General features: G+C 33.6%; 1 protein-coding gene across 25 annotated transcripts in view; it reads right to left on the bottom strand.

Annotated features, from left to right (window-relative positions):
* Nucleotides 1–20,311, bottom strand: part of LOC118203271 (NADPH oxidase 4-like) — a 365,714-nt gene that overhangs the window by 169,017 nt on the left and 176,386 nt on the right. For all 25 annotated transcript variants that reach the window (XR_015038575.1, XR_015038569.1, XR_015038570.1 and 22 more), the window contains 3 exons: nt 7,633–7,695; nt 2,165–2,225; nt 1,961–2,069 (listed from right to left, as the gene is read on the bottom strand). Coding sequence is in view for 16 of the 25 variants with exons in the window: in XM_085807835.1 (XP_085663961.1) it covers nt 1,961–2,069; nt 2,165–2,225; nt 7,633–7,695 (233 nt within the window). In the remaining 9 variants the exon portion in view is untranslated. The remainder of the gene's footprint in view (nt 1–1,960; nt 2,070–2,164; nt 2,226–7,632; nt 7,696–20,311) is intronic.

Below are 20,311 nucleotides of genomic sequence, written 5' to 3'. Positions count from 1 at the left end.
TCGAACGCCGGGGCGAACTAGCAGTGTGGCTCGGCCCTTTGGTGGGCTATCAGAAGTACAAGACTAGAGCATTAGAAATTCATTTGGTCCCTTTCTTCTAATTTTCATAGCATTATGAAGTTGGACAAATCTAGCAGAAGTGATAGTTGGCGATAAGTTTTAAATTACAAAGAAGTATGTCTTTGCTCTCACTAAAGTATATAAATTAGCAGCAGCCCAATTATTACTTAATAAAAGCTAAGTAACTGAAATATCAAACTGAATACATTTTGGATTAAATAGAGTATACATTCATTGAAGGCGTATTCCAGTTGAAGAATTCTATCATTTCGGTGTGGAGAAGAATTTAATATCAGGTACTGGTTAGAAGTTATTCAGTTCCTGGATATATGATACTAGAAGCTACTTAGAATTAAAGTAATTTTCATAACCTGCTCTCAAATAATAGTAAAATCAAATATCATAGTTTACTTTACATCATACTTTACATAATCCTATATTTCATACTTTAAGTTGACTTTGATTTAACTGTCACATTAGATGCCATGTTTTTGCTACATGTGTGTTACTTTTGTATTTGCTTAAATTTCTAATTTAAGTTTATAGCGAAAATTATTAGGTTAATGTGAATTATTCTATTGCTTTTCTTTTCTACAAACGGTATGTATTCGATTTGGGTAGAGTTGACTTTAAGGTAGCCCTTTTATTATCGCGAAGTTGTTGTTTCATTTATCGCCAAGTTGTTTCGTTTTTCGCCAAGTTGTTGTATCATTTATGGTAACCTGAGTATTTGAACGTTATGGAAACCCTATTATGACGTAATTGTTTGCATTATTCTGGGAAATTTTGAATCATGGGATGTTTTGCAAAGGCTTTCGTGGTGTGTGTTGCTTAGGAAGTACATTGCTTGTTTCATTGTTTAGACGTTTAGACGGTACAATGGCTGAATATAGTAGAATTAATTTGAAGTTTCTGTACGATTTGGAACGAAAAGGGAAAAGTGCATTAATTGAGTGAATTTAATTGTGTAAATGAAGGTTTACTTAGTAGCCATAGTCCGGAACTACGTAGTATATTTTTTACTCTTTATTTTTGTGAATTTCTGTGGCGACGCGGATATACGGATTGTAGTTTAGATAATTTTAGGAAGTTTTTGGATGCTGTTAAGGAATTTTGTGTGCCACAGACTGAAGACGAACGAATTTCTAAATAAGGTAAGGGGATTTTTGCTTTGTGTAGTGCTAAAATACATAACAGGTTTTTTCTTGTGTTATTTTATTGTTTGATTTAAAATGTAGCTTACTGAGATTATGTATTTTTTGTTTGTCTCTACTGTAGAACTGGGTGCTCCTTTGACTTTTTAAGTGAGAATATATCGATGTGTACATGGACAAACTCAAGGGAGTGCGTAAAGCATAGTTTGTGCAATTCGGGGATTTTTTTTAAAGTGAAAATAGGTCGATGTGTACATGGATAAAGTCAAGGGGGTGTACAATATCATTTTTGTGCAATTCGAGGATTTTTTTTTAAGTGAAAATAGGTCGATGTGTACATGGATACGAAGTTTGTGCAATTCTTTGACTTGTTATTTTGGCTTGCGTAGCGGCAATTTTTTCGCCAAAAATCGCCGCTACACAGGCAAAAATAACAAGTCAAAGCATTGCACAAACTCGGTATCCATGTACCGCCAAAAATCGCCAAGGGGTACCCTAAAATATACTTTTACCTTTGATTTTAGCTCAAAAAATTATAATTTTATTCATGAGTGCAATAGATAAATTTTTCGAAATAAAAAAATTAGAATAATGAAATTCATTTATTAATACTTCATTATTTTATTATTATTTTGATTAAGAATTAAAAATAGCAGTTGAAGGAACATGAAAAACTTTACTTGTATATTTAGATAAATTTTTATATTTGTAATAAAATTTAAAACATATTTGCCACAAAAAATTACCTCTTATTTATCGAACTTGAGCTTAAATAAGTAATATTTCTTTTACTGCATTCTTGTACGTCTTCTCTCTTTTCATCGTTGCCACTGAGCAAGTAATGTTTTAAATATTCTAAAAACGTATGCAAAACTTCAGAATAAGTCGTCTATTCAGACAATTATGTTTAATTTTTCATTTGAAATACATTCAGAAATTTCCCAACTCACCTGACCAGTCTCCATTTGTTCGAAGGTGTATAGTTAAAGAAGGATCATCAGATGTTGGACACTGTAATACAATTTTATTCATTCTATAAATGTAAAAATTCAATTTCTTCGTTTAAGAAAAAAAATTTTAATTCTAGCTCATTTTTTTAACATGAAGAATATATAACGTAAAATGATTATTACTTGAAATAAATAAAATGGGAGATTTGCTGTTCATTTCCAAGAACTAAGAAAATACGAGTACGAACCCGAGCATTACTACTGCTTCATGGGTTGGTTTGGTTTATTGAGAATACGGCAAAGCACACTAAGGCTATCTGCCAAAGGGGAGGAATGCCTTCGTGGAGGGCTTCTTTCTAAGGGAAACTGGTTCGTTTACACGTTAAACATGGAGAAAACCGCGAAAACGCCCGTGCAGCTAGCCCGTTCGCGGGATTCGAACCTCGGACCGAGCTACCAGTGTTCAGCGAGGTTACCGCTCGGCCGCTGGTGAGCCTCACTTCTTTATGAGTTAGCTAGAAGAATTCAGGTTTTCCTTAGATACTATTTGAAGATCAGTTTTTTTGGCTTAAACACTATATATAAATTACCTACTGCTCATCAAAATTCCTTCGGTTCGAAACATATTTGTGCTTATTAAAGGGCTGAGTTGATTAGACGGCGATTTGTATACTCCAAACTGCGTGATATCAGCTTTAAACTTATCTAGAAATAACTACTTACTGATCTAATAATTAATATTAAAAATTAAAGTTAAAATTAAATTGCTAAAAATTTAATGCCAAAAGATATTTTGACTTTTTCCCCGTATACATACGAGGCAGTTTCTTTAAGAAAGTCCTTCAGGAAAGCATCTCTCCATTTAGGAAGATAGCTCTCGTGTGCTTTATCATAGTTAAAACTCTTGATTATTAGGTGCAGTGCCCCTTTGTATTTGGCATCGTGGGCTGCTGTCCTATCTCGTTCTCTCTCTCTTGAAGCCCTGCTACTGATTTGTCAGTTTATTTCTCCAGCATTTTTAGCACTTTCTTTAATAGAGTAGCAGTGAGTTTTTTCCGCATGCTGTCTAAGTATTATTAAGTAGTCTAAGTATTACTAAATATTATCTTCTATTGCAAAGCATTCTGAAAATGAATATTCATAAGTTCCCCCTCACTGTTGTCCGAAACATTGGTTGTAGAGTGCAATTCCTCTGAAGCTTCTGAATACAGACATAATTTCGAAAGTGATTTTTAACTGTGTTTCGAGAGTCTTAATATCCTGGTCTAAAATATGAATGAAGAAGAAACACTAATTTAATGATTTTTAGCACAAGATCAGAGGGTAACAGTAAGACTAGCAGATACTACTGCCTAATCATACTCGGTAAAAGCAGAGCTTAATTAAACTAATTATTCAATTAAATCTATTTCCACCATACTGTACTCGACCTTGAAAGACTGGAAGACCCCTTGGGGTCACCAACAAATAGGTTTATTACATAAGTAATTGTATAATTTGACAATTTTAAATTAAAATTATTAATACATCAAAATTTTTACACAACTTGTTTTATAATGCTAATTACTCATTTAAACAGAACAAAAATAGAAAAACTTAAAAAACCGTTTTTCAGTTTACAATAAAGTGAAAATTACATAATGTAATTAACAAAAGAGTGTCCCAGACTTCAGCTTAAATATTCGTTTCTACCTCATTTACTAAATCGTAATTCTGAAAGCACATTTTGGCAGGGAAACGTAGGTGGAAATTTAGAATATATAGGAAAGGCTTGTTCCAAAATAAAGTTAACTATTAGAAAATTAAAGTAAACCCTACATCACAAGCTATCACATATTCTTCATGTTATTATATGTGACAACGTTTCTATTTCCACATTTACAACTTATTGATTTAATTGCAAAGCGATTATAGTAAGCTGGAATATGTGCACGATTTTTAAGAAATTGATTTAAATAACCATTTCCTTAATAACCACTTTTTTTGTCAACTTTCTTCAAAAATTTGAATGTATGCTTCATTAGTCCACAGTTCACTTCAAATTCCAATCACTTTGCTTGCGAGAATTCCTTTAAAACTTTCTAAGCGAGTTGGAATAACAATACCTGTATTGTTCTTTTCAGTAGCGTGTTTAGAGTTTATATCGGTAAGCTCATTACCGTAAACCCCGGTATATCCGCAAATTCAATGAAATTTTATTTTCCTTTCTAAAGATATTTGCAACAACCACTGATGTGCTTCATGAACTACACTGATAAAACTTCTCCCGAACAAAACCGCTTGTAAATGAACTCTGGCTGTCCCCCCCCCCCCCCAAAAAAAAAAAAAATTCACTTCTAAGCCAGAATTTGTAGCCAGCCATTCTAAACCTTCTTTAATACCAAAACTTCAGCTTGAAAACCAGATCCATCACTACGTAACCCATATTTATGAATTACACAAATATGGGCTCCAGAAAAAATCTATAAATGATAACCTCCTCTTCCTTGAATTTTGGATTTATCTGTGAAAATTTTGAATTCTTCATCATTCAAAAGCTCCTTGTTCCAATTAAAGTTATAACATAAAGCAAGATGAGACTTATTCTTTAAGGAATACCATATTATATTTTCAAAGTCACAATAGAATCTGAAGCAAAAACTCTGATCACAGAAATTGCACTTTCAAAAATGACTATTCCTACAAGGGAATACCCGAGTCACACTAATAGATTCTAAGTTTTGATGAGAATCCTTTTCTTTTTTCATTTACATTATATGATTTCTGCAAGAAAGCAAAAGAATATTCATGTTTTATTGACCTTTGCTGAAACTGTGAAACCGCTGCTCTAGCATGGTGAAGAACAATTTGAACTCAGTTTAGATCACTTAAAGAACTATTTGCCATAGTTTGCTCTTCTTATTAATATATCAAGTTGTGTTTTCAAACATATACAATTTTCATCTAAGCTAGAATGCTTGGTGTATAAATCGAAATTGCATTTATTCCTTGGAGAATTATTATATAAGTGGCAGTCAAGTGAAAACAGATGGAAAAAAAGCAATTAAGCTGCTTTTATTTCAAAATTAATCGCCATAACTGTTAATAAATTTATTTCACTGTGAGACAAGGTGGTCAATGCCGTGATGGAAAACTGTTTTTGGTTGCGCAAGGAACCATGATTGTGCCCAGGCGCACTCCTCTTCGTCCGAAGCAAATCGATGGCCACGACTGTCTTTCTTCAGGGCTAAAAAATATGGAAACCGCAAGAGAAGAGATTTGGACTGTATGACAGATGTGTAAGCGCTTCGCAGCGAAACTTCTGCAGCATAGCCTTAAAACCATGGGAAAATGTGGGAGAGCATTATCCTGCAACAGAATGATGCCGTCCGTCAACATTTCTGGACATTTGGACTTCATGGAGCTTTTGAATTTTTGCAGTGTTTCCACGCACCGCTGTGCGTTAATTGTGACATTGCGTTCCAGAAAGTCAATGAGCAGCAGGCCCTTGCATTCAAGGAAAACGTTCAGCATGACTTTCCCGGAGCTGGCGTGCACGACTTTGGATTTTTTTGGTGGGGTTGAAACCGTGTTCTTCTATTGTTGGCTCTGACGCTTGCTCTCCGGCGGAGAATGATGGTACCATAGTTCATTTGCCTCGACAATACGGGACAGGAGGCGATATTCTTCATCGTGATACCGTTCCAGGTGCTGCAATGATATCGACATTCTGTTCAACTTATGCTATTCCGTCAGGCTGTGGGGAACCCACTGTGCAGAGATTTTCCAAACCTTCAGATGTTCTGTCATGATGGTGTGAACGGTACCGTAACTAATGCCCAACATGAGAAGAATGTGTTCCACAGTCCGCCGTCGGTCTTCTCTAACGGCAGCATCCACTGCAGGCAGTGGCAGAAGGGGCATAATGAACCTATCTTGGCCGATTGCTGTCTTTCAGCTGACTTTCTCAAAATTGCTTATTCCATTAAAATCTCGCACGTGATATACTGCATTCCCCATACATAGCAAACATTCGAACATAAATTTCAAATGAAGGTTTATAATGAAATAATTAAATGAAATAAATGAATGTCATGTATTAATTGTTAATTTCAACGTAATAAGCAGCTGATTTTGTTAAAAAGTGAGTTTAATAAGTGGCGAGTATTGTATACCATATGAACGAATTTCACTAACCCCTAAAAGAAAACAGTAGTATTACATATAATGCACAAATCCTACAATAGACTTTCAAAATCAAGTCAGTTTTTTTTTTTTAAATCGAAATGAAATTTTTAGTGAAGAAAGAGTGACTCTAAGTAACCGCAAAATACACGAATATTATCTGCATTGAGTAAAGTAACTCCCTTGAAGAATTTTGGGAGGGCTATTTTTCACGAGATAGATTTCTTAGAGAAAACTGTCAGTTAAATTAGAAATACAACACAAAGTATGGATATTAATGAATTTGCGTCATTTCATTGAGAAAACTGTTCAGCAATATTCTATGTCTCTGCATCTATCTACGTTCTTTTGCTTAGAACCATGATGCATGGCGCTCAACACATATCTTAATGCATATATATATATATATAATTTATCAAGCAAAGCAGTAATAACAATTTTGGTCAAGAAAAAATCTTGCGCAATATGCTGCAAAATAAGTAAAAAATAAAAATTGTAGAAAGCTCGCCTAAAAGTTACCAAGAGCTGCTGCTCCAAAAGGTTAAAGACGTTTTCAAAAATTAATACACATGAAAAGCAAATCATTAGACATGTAAAACATAAATACAATAAAATTAAATAACAGTAAAAGTTAAAAAGTAAGCGGAAAATGGTAAATTAGCCCAATTCGACATCCAAACAGGCTTTTCAAGGGAAATTTCAATTATTTGAACGTCGAATCAAGCTAACCCCATTACGCGTTTCGCCGAAACAGACAATTGAAACTTTTTCGCTAAAAAATTTTTTGACAAAGTGTCTTGGAAATTTTAATAGTCTCAATTCTCTGTTCCAATTTCCATATATATATATATATATATACCATTCATTTTTTTCTAACTAAATAAACAATATCGTTAATGCGTGTATTTTTGAAATAACAGAAATAAAAATTAATGCTCGTAAGAGTCGTAAATTCAAAATCTTTAAAAAATGTCCAATTGTAAAAAATCAGTTTTTCACTTAAATAACCAATTTCGTACTTTTAGCATTATTTTATCCGCTGAGTAATTAATATATTCTATTAGAATGAAAAATATCAAGTTATGAAAATAAAAAAAAATCACAGCAACAAACATCACTATCTTTCTTTTATTGCTACAACAAGTTTTAGCAAAATACAAAAGAAAAGCGAGTAATGAAGAAAGAAGTAAGGGGATAAAAAATAGAAAAAATAAATAAATGGTATTAGACAAAAGATTTGCGCAATATAAACGTGGCACAAAATAAATGATAAAACGAAATACATCGAATTAAATTTGACTCACCTGAGATATGCTAAAAGGATGCCATTCTAAAAAAGAAATGTGAGGACACTGCAAGTATACATACTGGAAAGAAAAATAATAAAATAAGTTATGGAATTTATTATAACACTTTTCTAATGATTGTTGGACATTTTAAGAAAAAGAAATCGTACGGTTAACAAAACTGCGAATACCCATCTAACTGTAAAATCGAAACTTAGTTTCGTACACAAGGAGTTATCAGTTACGTGTTTATAACTGACAATACTCATGTCTCAGCCATTTGATGAAGGAAAGTTACAACTATCATTATTATATGCTTCTTAAAAATATGAGCAGAACATGAAAATGCATAATTTTGTTCACTAATAATGTTCACTGTTATGTGAAAAATAGATATACTTGCATTGAAATTACAATCATGTTACAAATAAAAGTAGATATTCTTTTGCAAATATAAAGTGAATTCCCTTGTATCCGAATTCTGTAACGGCACATTGTTATCACAGTTGCGGAAGGGGCTTCTCACACTGGACTTATGAGTCCGCAGCAGAGTTGTTTCTAAGAATTGAGTTCTGTTTCGTGCTAATTTTGCCACTGATTTGTAATCGAGGAGAAAATTTTGTTGTTTAATTTTATTTTCGAACTAATTGAAAACTAGAGTAACTTAAAGAAAGAATTCCGTATCTGATAAACTGAATTATATGTTATATATGTTAGATACTTCGCAGAACTTCAGAAAATGGATTCTTATTTCCCTTTTCACGAAACACCACAAAATGAAAGCCCATCAGTTTTGCAGTTGGTCCATTTTATCCCTGATTGTGATACCAATGTGGAATTAGGAAATTGCAGCCCCGAATCATTATTTACCAGATCCTAAAACAAATTTTGTATTGATTTAAATGTTACATTCTAATATTCTAATACACATACGCACTGCATCTACAAAATTTTAAGAATTTTTCAATCAACCAGTGAAGATTTTAAATGATAATTAGTGGCTAAAATTAACACCACTGGAGGAAAGATCCGGTATATGCACTGTGTATGTACAATTGAACATTAGAATGTAACAGGAAGGACTATTCCTTCCTCTTTGATTAACACAACTCAACTTGTTTCCATTAAAATATGGTCTGCTTAAGGAAAAGGTTTAAATGGAATTCTTTGCTTATTTTATGCAGTCAATACTTGGCCCTATTGGTTTCATAAATGAACAAAGAAGAGTGAGATAGTTTTCTTCTCACAATGCTATTGTCGTCAAATTGTCTATTGAAAACAAAAGAATAACTGTTCTTAATCATTTCATTTGTTCCCCAGATTTGGCATAAGTGGATTACTTTTTGACACATAAAATAAAATCCCACGTAAAAGACCCCATTCTCAGATCGTATCACAAAGCAAGGGTATTGTAACAGCTTGATGAGTGAGTATTAGAAGAATAGATTTCTATGAAGCAATCTAGAATCTATGAACATGTCAAGAGTAGTATAACATTAGAAACGATGTACGTAGAAAGCTAAACAGAGATAGATAACACTACGTAGAAAGCTAAAGTTGATTTCAGAAGATCTTTACATTTTAAAAACTCAGCTTAACATTTTGGTGTAACGCTGTGTATAACTTACTCATAACCTTGCTTTAAAGCGTAAGTTATACTACAGACTTAGTATACTACGTTACTTAATAAACCAATTACAGCTTTTTAGAACAGTGTTTCAATACATTTGTAAGAATAAAATAAAAATTAACGTACGCAATTTCTACGGCTTAGTGTTTAATTCATTGAATGCTTCACATACATTCCGAAAAAATTTAAACCTATTTTGTGGTCTGAAGTTAATTCATTAACTTAAGTTCACCACGCAACTCAAAATGAGAGTTTAAAGCTGCTTTAAAGGAGAAATAGCTCTTACTCTGTACTAAGCTAATTCCCTTTTTGAGATAATTCACATTATTAAAAACCATGAAATATCACTGCTAAACCCATTTTTTTGCTATAAGGGATGACCGCCTTATGTATTGAAATAATTTTAATTGGAGCAAAGCAAACCTCAGAACATTATGAGGCGATTGACTTACTCTTTTTTTCATGTTGAGCATTGTTTTACAAACCTGTCTACTACATTTTGATATTTATTATGGCTTCATTCCCTTTCGCATAAAACATGGGATACGCTTAGTCCAAGGTTTATCAACCTTTTTCTTGCATCGACCCCCCTTTTAACACTATGTTTATTTCATCCTCCCCCTTACGTTTCTCTCTATATACAACATAATCACAACACACATTACTGCACATAAATAACTTAAAGAAAACAATTTGACTAAGAATATGAAAAGCGTTTACTAGATTTTTTACCTTTCTTTTTTGTATTATTATTATTTTTGATTTTCAAATATAAAAACGGTTTCAGGAACAAGCTCAGAGATTCTAATTGCAGAAAAATTCGATTTTAATAAATTTGATGGCTGCGCTTAATGTATTGATGCAAGTTTTAAACTGCCTCGTTAAGAAATATTTAGCATGTTTTGTGTTTATCGTAGTAAATTGACTTAATAAAGCCTATTTCTAGAAGATAGAAAACTCATAATAATGTTGGTTCAGTTATAGCTTTTATTTTGAGACATGGCTTTTAAATTCTAAAACTTAGCGTACCACCCATATTGTTTGAATAGAAATGTTAGCACATTCAGATTTTCAATATCTTGGGAGCGAGCATTAAAATCCTTAAATGTATTATTTCCCTTATATTTATTTTATATTATTTATTTCTTATTGCACAATATATTTATATCAATAAATTAATTATCAATAAATTTTTGTAACCGATGCCACCTTTATTATGTTCATCAATTGTCAGTGCATACTGTGCTATCGAGCACCAGTCAAACCCTTGATCGCCATTAGCCCTCTTTAAAATTTCATCGACTCTCAAGGGGTCAATACCGACCTCGGTATGAAGCATTCTATTAGACTTGTAGGATTTCCTTTAGTTTGAGTTACCAATTACTTTAATTTTGATATCTACTCTGAACTTCTTATTTCACCTCCCATTTCCTCGTCAGGATGAAAAAGTGAAGAGAGTATTTAAACAGGAGGAAACGGGAAAGTTAGACAGAGCATGATTTCGCTAGTTAGCGCACTTTACTATTCTGTTCTCTATTAATATTAGTTGCGGGTACGCATTCTGGCTGTTTTTTTCATTAGTTGCGGAAACGCATTCTGGCAAGTCTATCGCCGCTGTAGGTTGTTGAGTCAGCCTATTAGCCTTAGTAAATTGCGTAGTCTAGCACTACTATTTAGCATTTTGAATTTACTGTTAAATTATCCTTAATTCCTTAGTACAAGTAGGCGGTGTTATTGTGAGCACGAAGTACGTGCCTCTTGGTTGAAGACTTTGAAAATAAAAAGGACATTTACACCCTTCTTCTGTGCTGTTATTCTTCACGCCTGTGCGAGAAGACTCCAGGCCTCCTATTAAGATCATGTCACTTGCACGTTAGGCTAAAAGAGAGAAATCTTACAACTGGCGACCGAACGAATTCGGATCAATGGCCGAAAGTCAAGCGAAATTTGAGCAGGCTCTATCCACATCGCAGACCCCACCGGCTTCTGTAAACATAACGGAAGGGTTTGGCTTCGCGGTAGACACAACGCGGGCATCCATGAAACCCGCTGTGACATTCGACGTAAGAACATCGGCTCAGGCAAAGAGCATTTGTAGACAGGTGCCCGCGCGTGAGCGCTACCCCATTGTAAAACGTATGCTGATTTTCGAATATTTATAAGTTCCGAATAGATATCTAGATTTCCTAACATGTCAGACAGCAAGATAAGCAATAATATGGCACAGGCCGATGAAAAAGCCCGCAGAGTAGTCAGTAATGAGCCAATAGATACCATTATGCTACGGATGTAGCCAACCGCCAAGTCCAGAAGAATACTTAACGCAAGCAAATAATGTGAGTGAAGGGTAGTGCGAGTTTAGTAGCAAGCAGGTTTAAGAACCCGCCTTCTTGGCATGTCTTCGTGGTGTGGTGGTCTGCACGCTGGAACCGTATTCCATAGGTCGCCAATTCGATTCCCAATGGCGTTGCATATTTTTCATCTTTCCTGCTTCCAAAAAAATCCTAATGTCTCTATACAGTGGCGCCCGAACTAAAAGGGTGTTGGATGGTGATTCTCCGCACCAAAGATTTGGCGATTGGATCCCCTGAAACCCCAGTCGCCCTATAAAAGGGAGAGTATATAGAGTATTTCTCCCGCCTTCTTGACATGCCTTCGTGGTGTGGTGGTGTGCACGCTGGCCCGTATTCCAGAGGTCCGCGGGTTGATTCCCGATGAACGCGTTGCATATCTGTCATCTTTCCTGCTTCCAAAAAAAAAAAAAAAACCTAACGTCTCTACAGTGGCGCCTGAACTAAAAGTGTGTTAGATGGTAATTCTCCGCACGAAAGATTCGACGATTGGACCCCTGAAACCCCAGTCGCCCTTTAAAAGGGAGAGTATATAGGGTATTTCTCCCGCCTTCTTGGCATGCCTTCATGGTGTGGTGGTGTGCACGCTGGGAGCGTATTCCAGAGGTCCATGGTTCGATTCTCGCGAAGGCGTTGCATATTTTTCATCTTTCCTGCTTCTAAAAAAATCCTAATGTCTCTACAATAAGAAATGCCAATACGCAGATCAGTCATAACATAATATTACAGAACATCAGTAAAGAGGCACATATACAAATACACAGCGAAAAGTTTCCAGAATCATGTAAAATTTAAACACATGGAGAAACAGTTCAAATACATATAAATGATACAAATATGATATAATACATATAGTACAAGGTATAACATTTTTTTGGTCATAAATACATATGAAGAGGGATATTGACATCAGTTTAAGTGTCTGAGGGCCGTAAGCGGTCTTTCTGTGTTCGCCCTACCTATTGTAGTCATAATTTAGCATAGAAATTGAATTATTTTGTACAAGTGGTATCTTTCTAAAGAATTTTTCAGCCAACATGGCCATACAGCATTGTATTTAGAATTCACGATGGATTGCCGAGTTTCTAATAAACCACGGACAATCCACCTACTTGTCTAGGTTTGAGCTGGCCCCGTCCACAATTTGCAACACTTGTAACTCTTGCGTCTTGACTTATAACTTGTTTAATGAAGTCTTACAAGCATATCCCCATACAGGGCAGACATAGATAGGTAAGTATGGGACGCAACATCCCAAGCAGCACCGGAACGTTCCGAAAACGTTCAGAGACCGTGTCATACCGTTCTATAACGGTGTTAGTTGTATTTAGAACGTTCTACATAACGTGCTAAAGTGGTGCGTGTAACAACCGTGTATTTAGTACGTAACATTTCGACGTACAACAATCGTGTTTTTTGAAACGTTCCCAGATTGTGTTATAAAATACGTTCTACATAACGTGCTAAAGTGGTGCATGTAGCAACCGTGCATTTAGTACGTACAGTTCGACGTACAACAATCGTGTTTTTGAAATATTCCCAGATTGTGTTATAAAATGCGTTCTATATAACGTGCTAAAGTGGTGCGTGTAACAACCGTGTAGTAAGTACGTACATTTGGACGTACAACAATCGTGTTTTTTGAAACGTTCCCAGATTGTGTTATGAAATACGTTCGACATAACGTGCTAAAGTTGTGTATGTTAAAACCGTGTTCTTAGGACGTACATTTCAACGTAAAATACTGGTACTTTCTGATAATACTGATACTGGTACTCGTACTGGTAATATCTTGATATTTTACACTTGTTATCCATTTTCATAGACATGAAAGAAGAAGAGTATGAAAAAAATAGTTTTTTCAACAGCATTTTAATTTCATATTTTATATATTTGTTGCTTTAAATTTTTCCCTGTTTAAAAACTCTGCGAAAAGGAAAATTTAATCCTGTTATTTTTCGCAAATTTAAATAATTTAATCATTATTCGCAAGATCACATATATGAAGCTGAAATTTATCAATGATTTTTAATCACATGCGAGAAATTTATGTATATCTGCATCGAAACTGTTACAAATATTATTAAGCTGTAGATTTTCAAATGAATTTATATAGTTCCTTTTATATAAATTTGTCCTTTGTTCATATAAATTTTTAACTCAGAATTTGATTTCCTGTATAAAAATCCTGTCATCCAATTAACTAGAAGCTATTTACATATTATTTCTGGTATTTTCTGCATTTAGCAAAATATTCGTTGTTTTAATGAAAAGCAAATTTTATTTGCATTGCTCATCTATTGGCAATAACATGTCAACAAAATATTCTTGAAAACGCTTAATTTCTTGAACAATCGTGCAAAGCTTATGCAAATTCGGTAAACATGGAAAATAATATTTTACTTTATTTCCAAAAGTTTTTTCGCAGAAGTCTATGAGCAAGTGTTTTTGATTTCCTTACAGTTTTCCGCTGTGACTATGACTCATTCTCGAGGATTCAAAGTATTACACCGAACTTGGATGAAAGGCCTCAGGTTCCCTCTGCTTTTGACCATTCTCAAACTAGCTTTCAAGACATTGTGGGCCGCCAAGTGCCTCGCCTGTGGCCGCGTCTGTTAACAATAAAGCTGATCTTTCCGGTTACCGACCGCATTATTTCCTTTTCACGGTATACAATAATGTTTACGTCCATTGCCAATATACCAATATAGTAAAACAGCAACTGGATCATTTCAAGATATTCGATGATGAAGAACTTTAGGTTTTCGTTATAACAATGTGAAGTTCATCAATTCCAGATTTCCACAACTTTCAATTAAATCTAAAAGTGCATTTTATTTCTTTTTATAACGATATCCCTTTCAGTACTTATACTCTTACTATTATTATTATCATCATCAAAGAACCGTGTTTTGTATACTGTTTATAAGGTGTGCGGAAAAAATGTCACCCGGAAAAAAGGGAAACGGAAAGAATGTCCCCGGAAAATAAGGAAAGAAAAAAAAAAAGGAATTCTAAAATCTCGCCAAATAATGTCGCCGATTGGAGATGGGGAAACCTGCCAAACGGGCAGGGTTATAGCGGGCTCTCTTGAGGGAGTTTTAAGGGTAAGACGCTAAGCTGGCTGCAGCTGAGCAAGGTCATTTCGATAGCAGGTTTTTCCAACTTGCCTGCGGGAAAATCGTATGTTCTCATCCGTGTCTCCTCTGTTAAATAATGATTGCCGGTCTTTAAACTAAATTTCATCCATCCCTAACTGGAAGCTAACAGCTTGTTTACATTAAAGTGTTGATAAATGAAGAATTGTCAGTAAAGACGGCACGCGAAAGCTGCTAAACAGAACTATTGGCGTAGTATAGTCTGTTATTTTTTACTACGGTTTAACGAATCTAGCAATAATATTATTTTATGCATTCCGTTATTATTTAATCTATCCGTAATATGAAATATAATTTTCTAAACACTAACGGTTTATCATCAGTTAATTTATAAAACGACAGATATTTTTATAGTAACATTTTTTTTTTCCCACTTTAACGGTTTATCATTAGGTGGTGTTTTTTTTTTTTTTTTTTTTTCTTTTTTTAAAGTCCAAAGATACTTTGATCCTGGAGGACTATTCTTTTCGTTTTGCGATTTGCGTTGAATCACTATAAACGGCGAATCACTTTTCAAACTGTTGCCACCAAATGTTAGAGTCCTGCATTATATTCGAATATTCGAAGAAATTAAATAATGAAAAATCTGCATAAATATATGCATATTTCTCGCATTGTGATAAAACAACGGTACATAGAGCCATCGAATTTTGAATGACGTAACACTCCTGCGAATATGGGCATCTGGAAGCCCAAATTTGAAATTTGTTTTATTATCTATTTCATATTTTGTAAAATTTTAACGAATTTTTGATTAACAAACTCAAAGATTTAAAAGCGAGGAATGGCAACACTATACGAAAAAAAAAATTATCTCCAGCGCGTGGAACTGTGTATCGGAAATTCTTCTAAAGATATGCTCTTTTTAAAATTCTTTTGCGACATTGCTATCTAAATGAAGTTTATGGTTTAAGTGCAAAGAACATGATATTTAATAAATAAAGGTATAAAGGTAGCACAGAAAACGTTAAATAAGAACGCCCTCTTTGGACGTAGTTTAAAACCTGAAACTTTTGATATTTTGTTTTTTTTTTTGTTTGTTTGTTATTAAGTTTTTTTTTTTTTTTTTTAATATGAATTATGGTCCCTCGGCCGACTTCGACTTGACCAGAAGCAGTTGTCACTTTATTATGCAGTCTCCTAATAGGTGGGCCACCTTTGCCTCCTATGAAGGGACGGACAATTAGAACTATGCATTCCCCTGGATTCGAACCCAAGCCGTTAGGTATCGAAGTTGGCTCCCCTAACCACTACACCGTCTGGGCGGAATTTATCATTCGTTAGCTTATAGAATATTATATTCAATACTAATTAATATAGTTATTTAAAAATAATTAGCTAAACCGGCTTGGCTAGTTTTCCCCCCGCCAAATACTTACTTATTCGAGGAAATAACTTAATTATACTCTTTAACGGTAACATATACTTTACACTATATCTATTTTATATTAAAATTTTTCCTATATATAAATAGATACGGCCATACACGCAATCGAATCGGCTTAGTGTAATTTCATTTATAGAATAATGCACTTCAGAATGTGAACAGTGAACTTTCTTCTGGTGATTATCTTCCTATGATGATCAGTATTTCTGAGAACTTGGATATCGGTGCTGAGAGCTATTTCTGTAATTCGCAAAAGCCCAAAATCTTATGAACCTGTGGTCATCTTAGAAACGGTTTACTGTATTTTCTGTCTCTAACTGTGGCAATTTATTGGTATGAAAAAATTTCTTGTAGTAGAATATAATCCATTCATGCACGTCCTGTAATAAGAATAATTTAATAAAGAAGCAAAATTATCATTTTATTCAAAATTGCATTTTTCGAGCGATGTAGTAAGGAGTTCAGACTTTCTTATCGGTTAAATGTTGCTATTTCCGATTTTTAACTTGCTAATTTAACATTTATTTATTTATTTTTTTAGCCCAAAGGGCTATTAGTCTCAAAACGACATTTTGTGTGGTTTCACTTTCTGTGTTGATTCACTTTTCAAACTATTGCTACAAAATGTTATTGCCATTAAATTTAAAGAAACTAAATAATGAAGATATTATATTTAAAGAAACTAAATAATGAAGATTCTGCATAAATGCATGAATGCTTCCGCATTTTCAAAAAACAACAGTACCTAGAGCCATCCAATTTTGAATAACGTAGTATTCCAACCAAACATGAGCACTTGAAATTCCGAATTTGGAATTTGTTTTATTAGCTATTCCCAATTTTTCAAAACTTTAACGAACTTTTTAGTTAACAAACTCATCGATTTAAAAGCGTGCAACGGGAACACTGTACGAAAAAAGAAATATATCTCCAGCGCCCGAAACTGTGTATTGGAAATTCTTAAATTTTGTGCTTTCTAAATATTTTGTGATATTGCTGTGGAATTGAATTTTATGGTAAAGTGAGAAGAACATTATATTTAATAAATAAAGGTACCACACAAAACGTTAAAAAAAAATCCTTTTGGGCGCAATATGAAATATGAAAGCTTTCAGATTTTCCTTTAAATAATGAAAAATCTGCATAAATGTATGTATATTTTTCGCATTGTGATAAAACAACGGTACATAGAGCCATCGAATTTTGAATGACGTAATCCTCCTACGAATATGGGCATGTGGAAGACCAAATTTGAAATTTGGAATTTGATTTGTTATCGATTTTATATTTTGCAAAACTTTAACGAATTTTTGAGTAAGAAACTCAGCGATTTAATAGGGAGCAATGGCAACACTCTACGGGTGGGTAAAACCTTTTTGTCTCCAGCGCGCGGAACTGTGTATCGGAAATTCTAAAGATATGCTGCGGCATTGCTATTGAATTGAATTTTATGGTTTTAAGTTCAATGAACATGATATTTAATAAATAAAGGTAACACACAAAACATTAAAAAAACGCCCTTTGGACGTAATTGAAAATCTGAAAACTCAGATATTTTTTTTTTTTTTTTTCCCAGTGGCTTGGTAAAATGAATCATTAAAAAAGAAGCTGAGCTTCTTAATTACATTTTGAAGCTTTAGAATGATACCGCTAATTTGATTATCCAGAACTCGAAATATTGAATAAATTTGAGTTAAATAAAATTCAAAATTATAGCGAAAGAATTTGTTTTAGCAAATTTCGTGAGATAGATTATGTTCTGCTGTTCTGTAATTTTTAATTAGGACCGTAAATGAAATGTTTCTTGACGAAGAGGTGAAAACTGTTGAAAACAGTCAATTTCCTATTTATGAGAAAACTTTATTATGACTTTGGAGATTAAAAAGTACATATAAATATTATAGTTCTGATTTTTCATGTTTAAATAATTAGTAAGAAATATGGATTCTAATGCAGCAATTGTAGTGTAATTCTAAATGAACTTTGAAATCATTTCTTGAGTACCAATTCCGGGGAGTTCTAAATCACCGAGAGTTCTTAAATGTTAAATAACTTCAGTGCCTTTAATTGAGTCTGAAAATTGGATTGATGGAGTTGAATTTTTTGAATTTTAAAATTTGCAATTTGCTAGAAAAGGCGAATTTTCTGCTCAAGTGCTTGCAACAATATTGAAAATTCAAAATTTGAGAATCTATGGGCGACGTGCGTCATTAATTACATCAAATGCTTCTAATAACTATTTTAAAGTTTAACATAAAATTGCAGGGACTGTAAATAATCTAAAGATATTTAGAAATACGACAAGTTTTGACAGTTGAGGAAAATTGAAAAATACACTAATTATCATAAAAGATGAACTGAAAATAATTATAATGTAAGAAAGAAAAATTTTCTCCTTTCTTTTTGTTTATTTTCACAATTTAAAAAAAATGATATAAATCTAAAATTTGGTTACTTAGGAAAATTGCTATAAATTAAGCATAAAACAAATCAGTGCGAGAATGGTTTTGCATACGAACTGCGACTGCAACACATTTCAACCAGTTTTAACCAGCTTCAGATGTTAGAAAGTTCCAGAATTAAGATCTTCTTATTGTAAATGCACAAAGTTTAAATCTTGGCATAAAATTAAATAACTTGGGCATTTAAAGCCCGAATGTTGGAAAATATCATAATTGAGAATTTTTTAATTTTTGCAATAGCATACGTACAAAATAATGATCAACAATTGATTCAAGGCTTTCATACGAATACAATAATCCGAATGAAATGTAAAAGATTATTACTATTCTAATTTATATTGAAAGTTGTTACACGACCTTGAAAAATCAATATTATAATTTATAAGGCAGACATGTAACTGAAATTATTAAATGCCACAAAAATGAAAATATAATGAGACTTTTCTAATGCCACCACTACCGGACGCTTCAAGCGATTTTTAAGCCACTTATATAGATGGTTGCATTAGAGAGGCAAATGTATAAAAGCCTGTTTATTTATGTTGTAGGAAACACTTTTAGAGTTCGCCGTCATGAGATTCTTGTATATGTAAAACAGTTACAAATAATACGTCTTACTAAAACAATCTGACATATTTAAGCTTCTAAAATGATTAAGACACAATAACGCGCCGAACAAATACCAATTCAGAAGTCAAACAGCCTCGATGGCTTCACCGAACCACCATCTTCAGCTGCAAAACCGCGGTTTTGCAGCTGAAGATGGTGGTTCGGTGAAGCCATCGAGGCTGGTCCTGTGAAAATTTTGTGAATTGACGCTGGTTTTTGTTGTTTGACTTCTGAATTTCTAAAATGATGTCAAAAATTTCAAAAAGGAAATAACAGAAAAAAATCCTGATTTGGTTAATTTAAAGCAGTTAACACAGTTTATGATAAATAAAACATTAATTAAAGCATCACAGGCTTCAGTATGAGAAAAAATTAGCATGATCATCAAATCAGATTATTTAGGTTATGTCAAAGTACCATAAGATTATCTGTCGAAGTGAATATGGATGCCTTCATGGAGGACTGTTTATAGCGAGTAGTTGAAAAAAATTATTTCATACGTCTGATAGAAACTGACTCGTATTTATGTTACACATGGAGAAAAATACGAAAATTTCTTGGTAAGCAGCACATCCGCAATGGTTTGAACGCCAGTCGAACTACCAATATTCAACGATTTTTACCTCTCGGCTGCTAGTGGTCAAAGGCCATTTAAGTTATTCTCTGAATTTCAAAGTTATCGGTCTATGCTTTATTACACAATTATTCATGCTTAGATTTTTGGAAACAAGAGATAAATTAAAAACTGGAATTCTAGATAACCAAGTTAAATAATTCAATTTATTTAATTTTCCGTTTTGATAAGTTCTACGTTATGAATACGAAAAGCTCCCACGTATGACTTATTTGGAGCTCAATTTGGAGAGTAGAATGAATAAGCTTCTTTAATTTGGTTTGGTTTACTTGCTATAACAAAGCGCACGAAAGGTATCTGCCTAAGAGAATGGTTGCCTTCGTGGAGGGCTTCCTAAGGAAAACTAGCTCGTAACCACGTTATATAGGGGAAAAACCACGAAAAGCTGCTTTGCTAGGAATCGAACCCAGATCTAACAACCAGGGTATTCAGCAACTTAACCGCTCGGCCGCTTTTAAGTTTCCAT

This window comes from Stegodyphus dumicola, chromosome X1 (genome assembly GCF_044657685.1).
Source record: "Stegodyphus dumicola isolate Sdum_Otavi_A_Nest chromosome X1, ASM4465768v1".
NCBI classification, from domain to species: Eukaryota; Metazoa; Arthropoda; class Arachnida; order Araneae; family Eresidae; genus Stegodyphus; species Stegodyphus dumicola.
This window is presented reverse-complemented; position numbering and strand designations above follow the sequence as displayed.